We start from the raw sequence: 14,401 nt of genomic DNA on the forward strand, positions 1-14,401 counted from the left end.
TGAGGAGGGCACATTCTGCATGGAGCACTGGGTGTTATGCACAAACAATGAATCATGGAACACTACATCTAAAACTAATGATGTAATGTATGGGGATTAACATAACAATAAAAAAATTAAAAACAAAACAAAAACCATTTTTTTTGAGAAAGTATATTTTTTAAGATTTTAATTAATCTCTACACCCAAAGTGGGGCTCGAACTCACACTCCTGAGATCGAGTCACATGCCCCACCGACTGAGCCAGCAAGGCACCCCCAAAGAGGTACAGTTTAGATCAGCAATGCTATTTGGCTGAGGATGCTCGGGTGGCAAAGCTTTAGCACGATGCTGATCTGTGGGGGCACCGGCACCCCCGTGTCCCCACAGAGCCTGACAGGGCTGCCCGGTCAAAAGCTGTGCCCCTTCTATCTAAGAACTTCTTCTGAGAAAATAATATACAAAGAACTACATGCTTAAGTGAGGATAACCAGTGTTCAGCATGAGTAATAGATTTGGTTTCCATCAAAGGAAATAAAATACATCACAGTTTAACCGCAACATGGAAAACAAGGCATCTATTAAAAGTGATAGGAAATAATAGAAGATGTCTACCTTTGTGGTAAAAAATACCACAGAGAGAGAAATCCGTTACATAATGTGATTCCATTTGGTATCTATAGAATCATGCTTTTAAACACAGCGTTGGTGTGATTCACAGAACTACCCTTCCACGTAGTTTGAAGTGCTTACATGAGCTTCGATGCTGAAGGCAGTGGTGAGAAGAGGAAGTCAGAGGTGGGGGGGCGGGTAGAACCACCAGCTCCCTGACCCCTTTAAGAGCAAGTCAACCTGGCTCCTCCAGCCAACACCAAGCTAAGAATCCTCATGCTTTCGCACCAGCCCTGAGGAATACATCCTGTTGCCCCCTGCACAGGCCAGGAAGGTGGACAGGACTGGCCATCCCCAGTCACAGATGGGAAGATGGGCCCAGATAAGGGAAGCTACGCAGCTAACTTCCATAGCAAGTGTCTGGATCTTCTGGCCAGAGTGTTCTATTCTGCCACCTCCAGGTGCAAAAGCCTGAGGGGTGGCGTTTCCCCCTACCCCTCCTCATCTGGGCTATAAACTGGCCTTCATATTAAAAAAAAGAAAAAAAAAGTAAGCATTAAGTTTGGGGCAGGAGAAAATATTTCTAATAACAGTCAACATTTACTGACTGCTAGCTAGGTACCATTCTAAGGATTCTTATCTTTTTTTTTTTTAAGATTTTATTTATTTATTTGACAGAGAGACACAGCGAGAGAGGGAACACAAGCAGGGGGAGTGGAAGAGGGAGAAGCAGGATTCCCGCGGAGCAGGGAGCCTGATGCGGGGCTTGATCCCAGGACCCTGGGATCATGACCTGAGCTGAAGGCAGACGCTTAACGACTGAGCCACCCAGCGGCCCCAAGATTCTTAGCTGTTAATTTTCTCTAACACCCCTGTGAGGATGGGTATTCTCCCCATTTTACAGATGAGGAAACAGGCCTAGGAAAGTTGAGTAACTCAACATCACACAGCTAGTTAAGAGCCAGAAGCAGGGTTGTAATGAAGCAGCCTGGCTTGGGACTCTCAGGGGATGACCGGTATCCTAAAGACGGAAAAGAGGGAGTAGGCCAGAGCGGAGGAGTCCCTGCCCAGTGTCAAGGCCACTGGCCTGACTTGAGCGCCTCCGCTTCCTCTCGCAGCTCATGCCTACCAAAGACCTTCAGAAAAAGTCGAAGGCCAGATTTTGACCCCCCTACCAGATTATTCTCTCTCTTCATCAGAGGCTGAACCCTACTCCCACCTCTCACCCCTTCCAACTGCTAGATCTACATGTCAGTCTGGAAAGGTCTTTGCTGCCAAGTCCAAGGTGAAGGCCCAGGTCCTACATGGGCAAACGAAGGTCAGCAGCCCGTCAATTGACCTGTCTGGTGGCCGTGCCCACTGTGGCAGCCAGCATCAGGGCCAATGGGCTGCTCTGCCCACCAGGGCAGGGCCTAGTCCTGGGGGGCGAGGGAGGGGAAGGGGGGACTGGTGCTGAGAGCAGTAGCCCAGCATCCTTTAGCGGGAAGCTGGGGGGCTCAGAGCAGGACTGAAGAGCTCTTTCGGCCTCAGGAAATCTAGGCTTCCCTGAGCCACGAGGGCAGCTGAGCAGCTTGCCTGGTTTTCTCTGGAATGCCAGCTCTCCTTGCTGAGAGGCAAAGTCTCCCAAGTTCAGTCTTGGGAGACACCGGACTCTACCTGGAGTGCGGCACGTACTACCCGTAGAAGAGGCCACGCTTCTCAAAGGACAGGACGAGGCTAAGGAAAACCCTTCGAAGACGAAATCATTCTAGTCGCCACAAACAGCTTTCCACCCATGCTCAGTAGGCCTGAGACGGCGGTTTATTGAGCCCCTTCACCCTCCGTTGCCTTCACTGGAACTCCTGCGCTGGGCTCGGCTCAGGCGCATGAAAACACTGACCCCCAGGACCAGGGCAACAGCCACCAGCAGGACCACCCAGAGGAGAGGCCCCGGGTTGGCGTTCCCGGGGGAGCCTGCCGGAAAGAGGTTTGAAGGCTTGCAGGGCTGAACGCGGCCCCTCCAAACGGTCTCCGTCCCCCGGACCTTTGTGAACACGCCCAGCAGAGCTGCCTGTCCACACACAAGGTGGACTGCCTCTCTTTGCTTAGTTCCCTGCTGACTGCTGTTACACCATCTCCTGCCCGTACTATGGCCGAGCGTCCCCCGGCAACACATGGGGGCCAAGGCCTGAGGGCCGGTCCACAGCCCTGGTACCTGTGGGCCCCGGCAGAGGCTCCTGCCTGGAAGAATCCTCAAAGCCCACTGGCCCTGGAGAGCTCATGAGGTTCTGGGGCCTGGCAGCTTTGCTGTGGGGAGCGTAGGATCGTCGCTGTCCTGTGCAGGAGAGGAGTGGTGTCTAGCCTGCTCTCCAGCCCCTGGTTGCCCGGAAGCCAGGAACAGGCCTGTGGACATAAGAATGAAGCCTCTCCCCGCCCCCGTCCCCCCCTCCTCCCCTCCTCCCCAGGGTCCCAGCCCAGACTCACTCGCAGGCCCAGAGCTGCACACAGTGGGGCACGTCCCCAGCCCCGAAGGGGAGCAGGCAGAGACGCTGCAGAAAAAGTAAACCTGGTGGGAAGAGAGAAGGCCAGGGCATGGGGCTGGCTCAGACCCACAGTAGGAAGCACCAGGGCAGGGACCCAGGGTCCAGGACCCAGGCCAAGTCCACATTGCTGCCAGGCAGGCAGGCAGATGGAGGTCTGGCCAGGTGGACCAAGACCAAGACTGCAGCCCCTCCTGCTGAGGGTCAGAGCCGCAGGTGTGCCTTCCTCTTTCCCTGCGGCCCAAGTCTGCAGGGGAGTTTCTTGCAGGCAGGCAACGCTGCACATGACCAAGCCCCAGCCCTTGACTGTTCCACCAATGCTCGCCTGACTGCAGAGGCCCCCCCGCCCCCGGGGAGCGCTGGCTTCCGAGGAAGGGCACTTCACCAGGCGGCAGGGGCAGATGCCCCAGTGACCGGGGGGGGGGCCAAAGTGGGGGACAGGGTACGCTTGCTTCCAGAAACAAGGCCAGGGACAGCTCCCAGAAGGAGTAGAAGCAGGAGGCGTGGATGGAGTTGAACCAGCCCCTGGAGGCCCAACTAACGGATGCATCTTCATCCAGCAGGTGAGGGTCTCTTGGCTCCAGGAGAGGCACACAGTAGAGACAGAATTAAGCCACCCTAACAGGGCTAGCCAGTGAAGTCTGTCCACATCTGGTGCACGAACATGCAGCTCCTTACATACACAGAGGCCTGTGTGTAGCAATGTGAGAGGTGGGCACCGCTCAGCAGAACAAGCTATATGGTAGCCTGTGGCCTATGGGGGCAATTTGTGTGTTCTGTAGAAAACCTAAATATAGGGGCACCTGGCTGGCTCAGTTGGTTAAGCGTCTGCCTTCGGCTCAGGTCATGATCCCGGAGTCCTGGGATCGAGTGCCGCATCAGGCTCCCTGCTCCATGGAGAGTCTGCTTCTCCCTCTGACCCTCTTCCCTCTCGTGCTCTCTCTCAAATAAATAAAATCTTAAAAAAAAAAAAAAAACAACAACAAACCCTAAATATATGCCCAAAGTTTATGCATTTACCTACCAGAGAAGCTGCTCGGTTATAAATATTCAAAGCAGATTTATGTTGAACATGCTATTTCTAGAGTCAGAAGCAAAGCCACTCCAGAACATTGTGACCAGGGTGTAGATATAGGGTTGGGGCATCTCCCTTCCTTCCTCCCTCTTGAAGCTTTGTGGTCGCCTCTGGGCTGATCACCCGCCACAAAGCCCCGTCTGGGACCTCTGTCTGCTATAGCTCGCAGGGTGCTGGAGCGCTTGGGGGACTAGCTTATACTGAACAGAGGGGGAGCGGGCATGAAGAGGCACGCGGTGCTTCTTCCCCATCCCCGGAGGGGCCTCTGGGAGCCAGGGTCCAGGAGGGCGAAGGTGGCAACGATGAAGCGCTGGTAGTGGGATGGGAAGGACAGCTCTGCCCCATCCAAGGCTACCAGTCGGGACCTGTAGCTGTCACTGTCGAAAGGACACCTGGGAAAGAAGGAAGGAGGCCGCAGAGGGATAGGGGCGGCAGGTGGGGGGAGCCCCTGGGGCAGCTGGAGCCCCGACTGCCACTCACCCGTCGGACGGGAGGGGCCGCTGAGGCTGCTGGAGGGGGCTGGCACCGGGGGCGGCCTGGCTCTGTGCAGCAGCAGGGCCAGACTGGGGTCTGTCCTCTGCAGGAGCCAGACTGGGGTCTGTCCTCTGCAGGAGCCAGACCTCCACCAGGACAGGCTCGCGCAGCAGCCTCACGAGGGGGTAGTCCCCCTCCCTGTAGTAGGAGCGGAAAGTCTCATCTGTGGGGCGAGGGGCTCGTGAGCCTCGGTGGGCTGTGTGGGGGGACGCAGGGCAGGAAGAGAAGGCCCAGGGACCCCGTGCCCTTGGCGATCCAAAGCTGGAGCCGCAGGGGGCCGGACTGGGTCATGGGGACTGGCAAGGGCGGCAGGAAGATGGACGCCCAGAGCGGCAGGAAATCACCAGTGTTGAAGACGCAGCACACGTGAAGCCTGAGGTCAGGTGCAAGAGCATGCAGGGGAGAGGACACAGTGTCATGGAGGCCAGCTCGCTTAGCAAACCAGACACCAACTACACGGATGCAGCAAGCAGGACACGGTCCAGCCTGGCAGCCGGATGCCACTGCTTGAGCACGCACCAGGGGGACCTGAGCCCTGCCTGCTCATCTGCCCAGGACAGCTCAAGCTGGCCCCAGACAGCCCCCCAGTGTTGTCATAGTCCTCGCAGTGGTAGACGGTGGGCCACTGGGACTGGGGTCTCTTGCTGGCCTAAGTGACACCACACTCTCTTAGTGGGGGCCCATGCCCGGCACCCTGTGTTCTGCAAGGGAAGCCGACCCCATCTTACCCCATCCACCTTTACCTCCAGAAGGGCCCTCCCTTTACCTCAGAGAGGGAGCATTCCCGCCTGGGCAGGGCATCCCTGGGGAAGGCGTCCTGCAGCTGGAGACTGGGCCTGGCACAAACTAGGTGCTCACAGGCATTGGGGATTCCAGCCTGAGCGGAAGGCCTTGTCTGAGGAGCCACCTGCTTACTCCTATGGGCTCTAGCCATTTCCCCTCACTGCTCCCTTCCTCTGGGAGTCCCTGGAGCCCTGAATTCTGGCTAGCTCCCCCAGCTCCTAAATCCCAGGGTCTAAAGCACAGCGGACCTATCCCTCCACCCTCTGGCCTGTAGGTACTTAGAATTTTAAAGCAAAAGACATTTGGACCCGCACACAAGCAGCCTGCCCCAGCCCTCGTGGCAGGTAAGGTGGGGAGAAAGACCCCTGGGCATCCACTTGGGGCCAAGCGTGGAATTTTGTACCCGAATGTATTAGCTCTGACAGGGCGCCCAGGCGGAGGCTGGCGCTGGGGCCCCTGCACTTCAAAGGGAGGGGGTAGAAGCACAGCTGCCCTCAGGGCATCCCCACTGGTGTCCTAGGCACCTAGGGTGGTTCTGCCACCGGAGTCCGCGGGTCCCAGGGGCCCCCTTCAACCAGAGGCCCCCCGTGAGCTCCTGCCGCCAGCAGCCCCTCAGAGAGCTCCCGCTCCCAGGTATCTCCTGCCTCATCTGTGGCTTCGTGACCTCTGAAAGGAAGAGGCAGCAACAACCACACTCCCGGCCTCCGCTTTCTCCAGGGGCCTCAGTGCGGGTGCTGGAGGCTTAGTTTCCGAGTTCAGTTCTTGGAGGGATGAAGGCCAGCGCTCCCGAGGACCCTGGCCCGCCCGCGCACCATAGTGGTTCTGTCCGGTGCCGGCAGACCCCCACTTAAGGCTCCCATCAGCCCTGACCGAGGGCCATCCTCCCTGCCTGGTAGGGAAGGCCCTGAAGAGCCCAGAGGCTCTCCTGAGATCACACAGCAGGGAACAGAGTTCGGACATGAACCCAGATGGCTCCAAAGCCTGTCCTAAGCTCATCTGTGCCCCTTCACACCCAAGCCCACAGCCCAGCCTGTTCCAGAAAGGCTCCCCCTCACCAGAAGGTGCCATCCCGCGTGATGGAGCCCTGTGGCCCCGTTTGGGCCTCGAAGTCAGACACCAGCTGATTCTCATAGATGAGCTGGTTGCCGGCCACCTGTGGGGGTCACAGCTGGGTGAGCCCTCCCAGGGGGGCGGTCCTGGGCACCCGCCCGTGGCCCCACTCCTACCTGGACCGTGGTCCCACAGTGGGAGAAAGGGCAGCGAAAGACCACGAAGGACCCGGTCTCCTGGGCTGGGGAGCAGCTGGTGGGGGCACAGGCCGTGTGGATGTTGGCCAGTGTGATCCCACGTGCCAAGGCTGTTTCTCCGGACACCACCAGGACAAAGTGGCCATTTCTGAAGCACTGGACAGTTGCTGGGACAAAGGTGGATCCAAGAGACCAGTCAGGCCCCTGAGGTTACTGTCCGTGCCGCATGGACATGGGGGGTGGCCTGGGTGACAGTATTTAAGTGTTGCCCTGGGACTCGGGAGACCTGGATTCTCTTACTCTCTTTGTGCCAGTGTTAGCTCGAGTAACCCCTCGAAGGACCCAGATTTTCTCCTGCATGACAACAAAAGAAACTACAGAAGTAGAAGCACCACTGAATTTCTCTCTCAGCTGGGCTGTCCCAGGGGTGCTGGGCTGGCTCAGTTGGAAGAACATGGGACTCTTGATCTTGGGGTTGTGAGTTCGAGTCCCACATTGGGTGTAGAGATTACTAAAAAAAAAGTAAACTTAAACTGGGATGTTCTAGACCGAAAGGTAGGGGTACATGTAAAGACCAGATCTATTACGGGGCACCTGGGTGGCTCAGTCGGTTAAACGTCTGCCTTTGGCTCAGGTCATGATCCCAGGGTCTGGGACCCAGCCCCGCGTGTCAGGCTCCCTGCTCAGCGGGGAGCCTGCTTCTCTCTCTGACCCTTCCCCCCGCTCATGCTCTCTCGCTCTCAAAATCTTAAAACAAACAAAAACAACTATTACTACTTCCCTGGGACGATGGTTATCAGCAAGCTGGGCTGTACGGGCACCCCATCTAAAGGTCCCTTCTGCAGGCATTCTGGGGCTCAGGCTCTCCTAGGAACAGGGTGGGATGAGCTGCAGCGCTGGGGGAGGGGGGGCAGGGGGGAGGAAGCCCTCCTGGCGCTTCGGGATTCAGGTGTGGAGAGCTCTACCTGTGTTGCCATAGTAACAGGGAATCTCTCCGCTGTTGTCAAAGCAGCAGCCCGCCTGCAGACAGGCTTCCTCTGAACTTCTCACTCCACAGGGGATGGGTCTGGAGGACACCTGGCACCGCCCCGGAGTCAGACGCACACCTGGGGATGGGACAGAGCAGTGAGGACGCGAGAAAGGGCCACGCCAGGCAGCAGACTTCCAGGGCAATGGAGGGAGTTGGCTTCCTGAGCCCAGTCAAGGGCGATCAGGCTGTCCAGAGTCCTACATACCTGGGTAAGGTGGCTCGTCCACCCCCCGGTGTTCCAGGGTGCCCCACTGGGGTTTAACCTGGGATGGGTGGTGGGTCCAGGTCCGAGGGACAGCAAGGCAGGGGTTGCACAGACAAAGCCGTGCTCTGGGATGGGGCGGAGGGGCCGGGCCTGAGGACTGGGAAGGGAGAAGCCCATGGGTGGTGCCGGATGGGAGTCGGAGTCCAGGCGTGGCCAGGTTTAGGACAAATCAGAGTGACATCTTGTGTTGCATCAACTCGACCATCGGGCAGCACGGCTTCGATGAGCACCCTCAGGTGGGAGCGCCCATCCTGCAGGTGAGAGGGAGATGGGGGGGTGAGGGGGGCAGCGAGGGGAGGCCGCCCAGCATCCCAGGCAGAGGTGGGGGGGTGGTCAGGCAGGGAGCTGATCTGTGGGCTGGCCCCAGGACCTAGCCCCCCTCACCCACCACCCACCAGCCCAAAGGCAGGTGTGACAAGCACAGCGATTGGTCGTGAGCTCCCTCTCCAGCCTGAGGCTGTGTGCGGTCCAGCTGACTCCAAGCTGTGCCCACCCGCCAGCCCCCACCCCACCGCGGGCCTGGAGCAGGAGCGGTCCCCACCTTCTCCAGCATGTGGCAGCCTTTGTAACCCACAGAGAAGACAGCAGGTGCCCGGGGCTTGGTGCTGACCCAGTGGTAACAAGCAGAGCAGTTGTTTACCTCAAACCGGTTCCCAAATTCATCTGGGGCAGGGGAGAGAAAGAGGGAAGGGAAGCATCAGAGATGTTTAAGGGTGAGGGGTACTTGGGGGGCTCAGTTAAGCATCTGCCTTTGGCTCAGGTCATGATCCCAGGGTCCCGAAATCGAGCCCCACATCGGGCTCCCTGCTCAGCTGGGAGCCTGCATCTTCCTCTCCATCCGCCTCTGCTTGTGTTCTCCTTCTGTGGCAATAAATAAAATCTTAAAAAAAAAAACCCAAAAAAAAACAACGTTTAAGGGTGAAGCCAGAGGCTGTTGGCATCTGCTGAGAAAACCACACTTGGGAGTGGGAGCCCCCAGCTTTAGCCTTAGCTTTGCTACCAGCTTACGGTCTGTAAGGGAATAGCTTTAGCTGGTCTTTGACCTTTCCAGCCACGGTTCCTGGTTAACAGCACACAACAGCAAGCAGGAATGAAGATGGGGGGGGGGGGGGGGCAAAGGTTAGCAGAATCTCAGGCACCGGGCTGGGTATTCTCCGCCTGTTGCCGTAACCTCGGCTCCCCACATTCTGTGGAGGACGCTGCTGAGGTGCCGGGCGGGAGCTTTGCCAGGTGCACACGATGAGGGGCGGAATGAGGGGAACCTGGCATGTTGTAGGTTATCTGCCAGGTTAACCGGTTGTTGCAGTCATTGGGGGACGCATGCTAGGGGTGCACCCCCTCTTGTCAGCCCAGAGCGCCAGGGCATTCCCCGGGTGCACGCATGCCCCCGGGACTCCTGTTCAGTGCACGGGGCAAGGTTGGGGGGTCTTCATTCCCATCTTACAGATAAGGAAATGGGTTCAGAGAGATCAGGTAAGTTTTTCAAGAACACAGAGCTTAGAAGCTGCAGATTCAAATCCTCCTTTGAACCCCCCGCCGACCTTTCTCCACACCAGGCCAGGCCCACCAGGGCCCTGCCACTCAGAGCGGTCTGTGGGCCAGTCGCCTGGGCATCAGCTGAGCTCGGTCACAGATGCGGAGCCTGGGCCCCATGAATCAAGACTGCATCTCAGCAAGAGAGCCTGTGCACACTTCCCTGGGTGACCAGGGAAACCGAGAATGGCAACTCCCCTCCCTCCCGCTCCCCCCTCCCCAGCGTGGTGAGGGAGCGGGGGCCAAGAGGCCTCTCCTCTTGTTCCTGCTGCAGGGGAAGGGTCCCTGCCCGCCACTGCAGCCCCGGGAAGTGGGGACCACGGTTCGGCCACACTCACCTACCACCTTGAAGCGGACTGTCTGGCCTGACCGGGGGAGCACTCGTAGCTGCAAACTCTTGACCCCACAGTCATAGCTGTACCCCAGGCCGGAGAGATAAGGCTCGGGGAGTAGCTGCTGCCCCAGCCCCAGAGCGCTCATCAGCAGCAGGGCCACGTGGCAATCCCAGACCCCGGCCGAGGCTCCTGCCGTCACACAAACCACAGCAACCCCCACAAACCCCCGCCCGCCCAGGTGAGGCCCAGGACTTATATGGGGGAGGTGGCAAGTGGGAACTTCGAGGGGCAAAGGGCGCCCACCTGGAGGAGCCCTGCCTGGCCACCAGGGGCTCTGGTGAAATTCCCGCCCTGAAGGCCAGGGAAGGCCCCTCCCAGCCAGGGACCCTGACGGGCTGCCCCAGAGCAGCCCCTCACCCTGACTTCCTGCCTTACAGCTGGGCCTTGAGGCCGGCTCTGCGGGGCTCAGCCAGGTGATCCTGGTTGGGAGGTGGAAAGGAGGGAAGCTTCTGGTACAGGTGGCTGCAGGGGGGCCGAAGGGCGGGTTCCAAGTCCCTCGTCGTCCCCTCCCTGTCCAGGCCGGCTCTCCAGGGCCTCCTGCCTGCACCGAGGCCTTGGGGCCACCAGAAGCTGCAGGGGCCATGGGGGGTGGGCAGCGGGCCTGGTTAGGTAACAGGGCTTTCGGGGGGGGCCTAAGCAGACCCCACAGGTCGAGATGCTGCCCCTGCCCTGAGAGCGGGCAGACAGATGGGGTGACAGGCCAGCAGACAGACTGGAAGCCCCTCACGGGGCCCTCCTGACGATCAGGGCGATTAACGGGGCCATGGCTGTCACCAGTGACAAATCACAAGAACGGACAAGAAACGGACTGTGGCCTCCCGGATGGGACCCTGGAGCAGAACAAGGACTGGAGGTAAAAGCCAAGGAAACGGACTTAGGTTCGTAACAGTGGATCAACAGGGGTTCATTAACTGTAATAAACCTACTGCCCAAATGTGAGAGGGTCACCCTACGGGACACGGGGTGTGGGGCCCATGGGACCTCTGTGCTAAATCTGGAACCGTTCTGAGAAATAAAGTCCATTAACAACCACAAGAAGCCTGGCTCACGGGCAGCAGCGCTTCCCGTGGGCCAGGCAGCCCCAAGGCCTCGCCCAAGGCCTCGTTACCGCCGGCCTCCTGTGGGGGGGACCTGGCAGGGTCCAGCTCCGCCAGCGAACGCCGCGGAGTGTCAGCCGCCGCAGCTGGGTGGCGTGTGGCTCAGTCAAGAGTCTGGCTCCAACCCAACCCCTACCTCTTCCTCTTTCTAGCCGTGGCCGGGATATTTCGCTTTCTGGGATTCATTTCCCTGCTAGTGAACTGGGGAGAATGCTCGCAGGGTGGACAGAAAGACGCACGTGACAAAGAATGGGTGTGACAAGTCCCACGTGGTAATGATTTAGCGCTTGAACTTCACCATGACTAGAGCGTAGGTGGGGGGAGCTTGGAGGGTCTCCCTGGGGGCAGGGCAAGTTGAGGCACGGGGCCAGGGTGGGGGTGGCGGAAGCATGGGGGGCACAGAGGGTAGGGGTGGGGGTATCGTGTTGAGGCAGAGGGAATTTGGGGCGATAAAGGCATAGGGCTGCTAACAGTGGATTTCAGGCGACTGGGGTCCCTGGAGGGGGAAGGGCTGGTGAGGTGGGTTTTTCCTAAAGGACGATGGAAGGCTTTAAACTTTTTCTTTTGAAATAATTTTAGACTTACCGAAAAGAATTTCCCTACACCTTCACCCAGATCTCTCACATATTAACTGTCGTTAAAAACAAGGCAACAGGCCCCAAAATAGCATCATTTATGCTAAGCCCCATGTCATCAAACCAAGACTTAATTGCAGTTTTGGCTCTTCCAGAAATGGAATCTTGAACCAGCCAAAAAAAAAAAAAAAAAAGGAATGGCCTGATTAGCCTTAGCCAATAATCTGACCAACAGACCCTTTCCATCCTCTAAAGGAAAGTGACCTTGCAATGAGCCAACCCCCATTTTTACTTGTATAAGTTCCTTGTTCTCGCTCCCTTCTGCCTATTAAGTCTTTCTGGATAGCTCCTCTGAGCGCCTTCCTATCTGCAGGGACGCTGCCTGATTCATAAAGCCAGTAGGATGTTTAAAATGTACTCGATTGAATTTTGTTCAATTACATTTGTTTTCGCTCTTTCACTCTCCCTATGTCCACAGACGCCCACATCCACACTCTTTTCCATAACATTTGAGAGCCGCATGCAGATGGTTCTCCTTTTACCCCCGAATACTGCAGTGTGTACTTCCTAAAATACAAGTAAAATGATCAAAACCAGGAAATCAACACTGGTATAACACAAATGCCCAATTTACAAACCTTACTCAATTTACCAACGGTCCTAATCATGACTTTTACAGCAAAGGAGTAAAGTGTTTTTTTCCTAGACCAGGATCCAGTGTGAGACCAAGAGCAGGCTTCTTGAGCTCCTCCAGCCTGGGACCGTCCCTCTATCAGCCTTTGTTCCTCGTACCCTTGATGTTTTGAGGAGCAGAGGCCGGTAACTTGACAGAATGGTCCTCACGCGGGTTGACCTGGTGTTTCTTCTTGATTCGATTCAGGTGATGCCCTTTTGGCAGGTGCATTAATTTGCTAGGGCTGCTGTGAGAAAAACAGCATAGCCACACAGGTGGCTTCAACCATAGACATTTATTTTCTCACAGCTCTGGAGGCTGGAAGTCCAAGGTCAAGGTGTGAGCAGGTTTGGTTTCTTCTGCAGCTGCTCTCCTTGGCTTGAGATGGCCACCTTCTCCCTGTGTCCTCACGTGGTCTTTCCTCTGTGTGCACATCTCCCCTGGCTCTGTGGGTCCATGTTTTCTCTTCTTGTAAGGACACCGGTCAGCTTGGATTAGAGCCCATCCTTACAGGCTCACTGTAACGTAATCACCCCTTAAAGGCCCTGCCTACAGATACAGCTGCATTTGGTGGTGCTGGGGGTTCGGGCTCCTGCATACGAATGGGGGGCACCATTCAGCCCATCCCAGGCAGGAAGAGCCCAGTCTGCTGCTAAGTTACTGTTTCTCTTCGGACACAGGAAGTCCTTGATGGGGAGACCCTTGGAGACTCCTGTATGCGACTGTCCTGCTCCCCCTCAGCAAACCTTCACCCAGGGGTGGTGGTTTCCCTGCTCCATCATTCCCTCCACATGTGTTTGCCTCCTGCTGTAACAGAGAGCTGTCCCCGAGGGGAAGGGGGGACAGTTCAGATGGCGGAGAGAGCCCCGGCCGGAGGAGCTGAGAGCCTGGATTCTATCCTGCACTTGCTGCTCAGGGGCGAAAGGACCTCTCCCCTCTGTAAAGCAAGGATGGGCATGATGATGGTGGGTATGGAATGAGATACACAGAGAGGTCCATATGCATGACGGCAGGGTGTCTCCCAAGGCCCTGGACAGGCAGGAAAAGAGCAAGGGAACTTCCTCATCGCTAAGGGCAGAAGGATGCCCTTGAGAAAAGTTGTGCTAAACTGGCCCGAGAGACAGAGCCCTGAGCCCTTGGTTATGATTCTAGTTCTTGCAAAATCCCACAGGCACCAGCCTGGAAAGGACGCCGGCTCCCCCACTCCACCACCAGAGACCTTAGAAAAATCACTTACCCACTCACTGACTCGATTTTCTCATCTGTATAATGGGGCCAGTAACAGTGCCTAACTTGTAGGCTTGCTGTGAAGATGAATAAGGGGACCCACGGACAGCATGGAGAGAGTCTGCATCGCTTGGACGCAAGAGCAATAAAAGCCACGGATTGTTTTCACTGCTGAGGAAAGAGGGTCAAATCAGAGTGACCTGACTTGGGGTCTTGGCTTCCCACTTCACCTCTTTCTAAACCTGTTTGTTCATCTCCAACCTTTTAAATTTCTTTTTTATCTTTTTAAAATGGGGCTTCTGGGACGCCTGGGTGGCTCAGACGGTTAAGCGTCTGCCTTCAGCTCAGGTCATGATCCCAGGGTCCTGGGATCGAGTCTCACATCTGGCTCCCTGCTCAGCGGGGAGCCTGCTTCTCCCTCTGCCTGCTGCTCTCTCTCTCTCTCTGACAAAGAAATAAATAAAATCTTAAAAAAAAAATAAAATGGGGTTTCAAATTTCTTAATCTATAGAATGGAATTAAGAACAAGATCAACCTAGCTGGGGTGCCGTGAGCCTTGGTGGATCTTAGGGCAGGTCCTCCCTGCTTCCTGCTGTGCGTCTCACTTCCTCTTTGATTAACTTCTGTAAAAAGGTCAGAAAGGAAAAACAGAAACCTACTTCCTAAGGCAGGAGCAGAGGGAGAAAACTGGGGAGAAACTGGGAAGAAGCTGGGGGACACTTTCCCTTGGGGCCCACTCCCTGGACCGTTGGTTAAACACAGATGATGTGCTAAACATCTTCTTGGGAGCCCGAGACACTCAGGGTCTGGGAAAGTGGGCCTGCAGGATGGGCAGGCGAGGGGCAAGGGCATTCCAG

At 56.8% G+C, this 14,401-nt stretch overlaps 1 protein-coding gene across 1 annotated transcript; it reads right to left on the reverse strand.

The window, feature by feature from the left end:
• Positions 1-1,449: 1,449 nt before the first annotated feature.
• Positions 1,450-10,737, reverse strand: ZP1 (zona pellucida glycoprotein 1). The gene is given in 17 exon segments (XM_031039198.2): positions 1,450-2,421; positions 2,423-2,544; positions 2,786-2,905; positions 3,055-3,136; positions 4,421-4,577; positions 4,666-4,882; positions 4,965-5,092; positions 6,558-6,655; positions 6,729-6,916; positions 7,715-7,855; positions 7,985-8,047; positions 8,050-8,181; positions 8,184-8,295; positions 8,586-8,707; positions 9,916-10,101; positions 10,330-10,391; positions 10,700-10,737. Coding segments are annotated over 17 exon segments (1,998 nt in total). The 3' UTR covers positions 1,450-2,391.
• Positions 10,738-14,401: the final 3,664 nt, after the last annotated feature.

Source organism: Leptonychotes weddellii, chromosome 11 (assembly GCF_054177405.1).
Source record: "Leptonychotes weddellii isolate Sample4059 chromosome 11, ASM5417740v2, whole genome shotgun sequence".
In the NCBI taxonomy this organism is placed as follows: domain Eukaryota; kingdom Metazoa; phylum Chordata; class Mammalia; order Carnivora; family Phocidae; genus Leptonychotes; species Leptonychotes weddellii.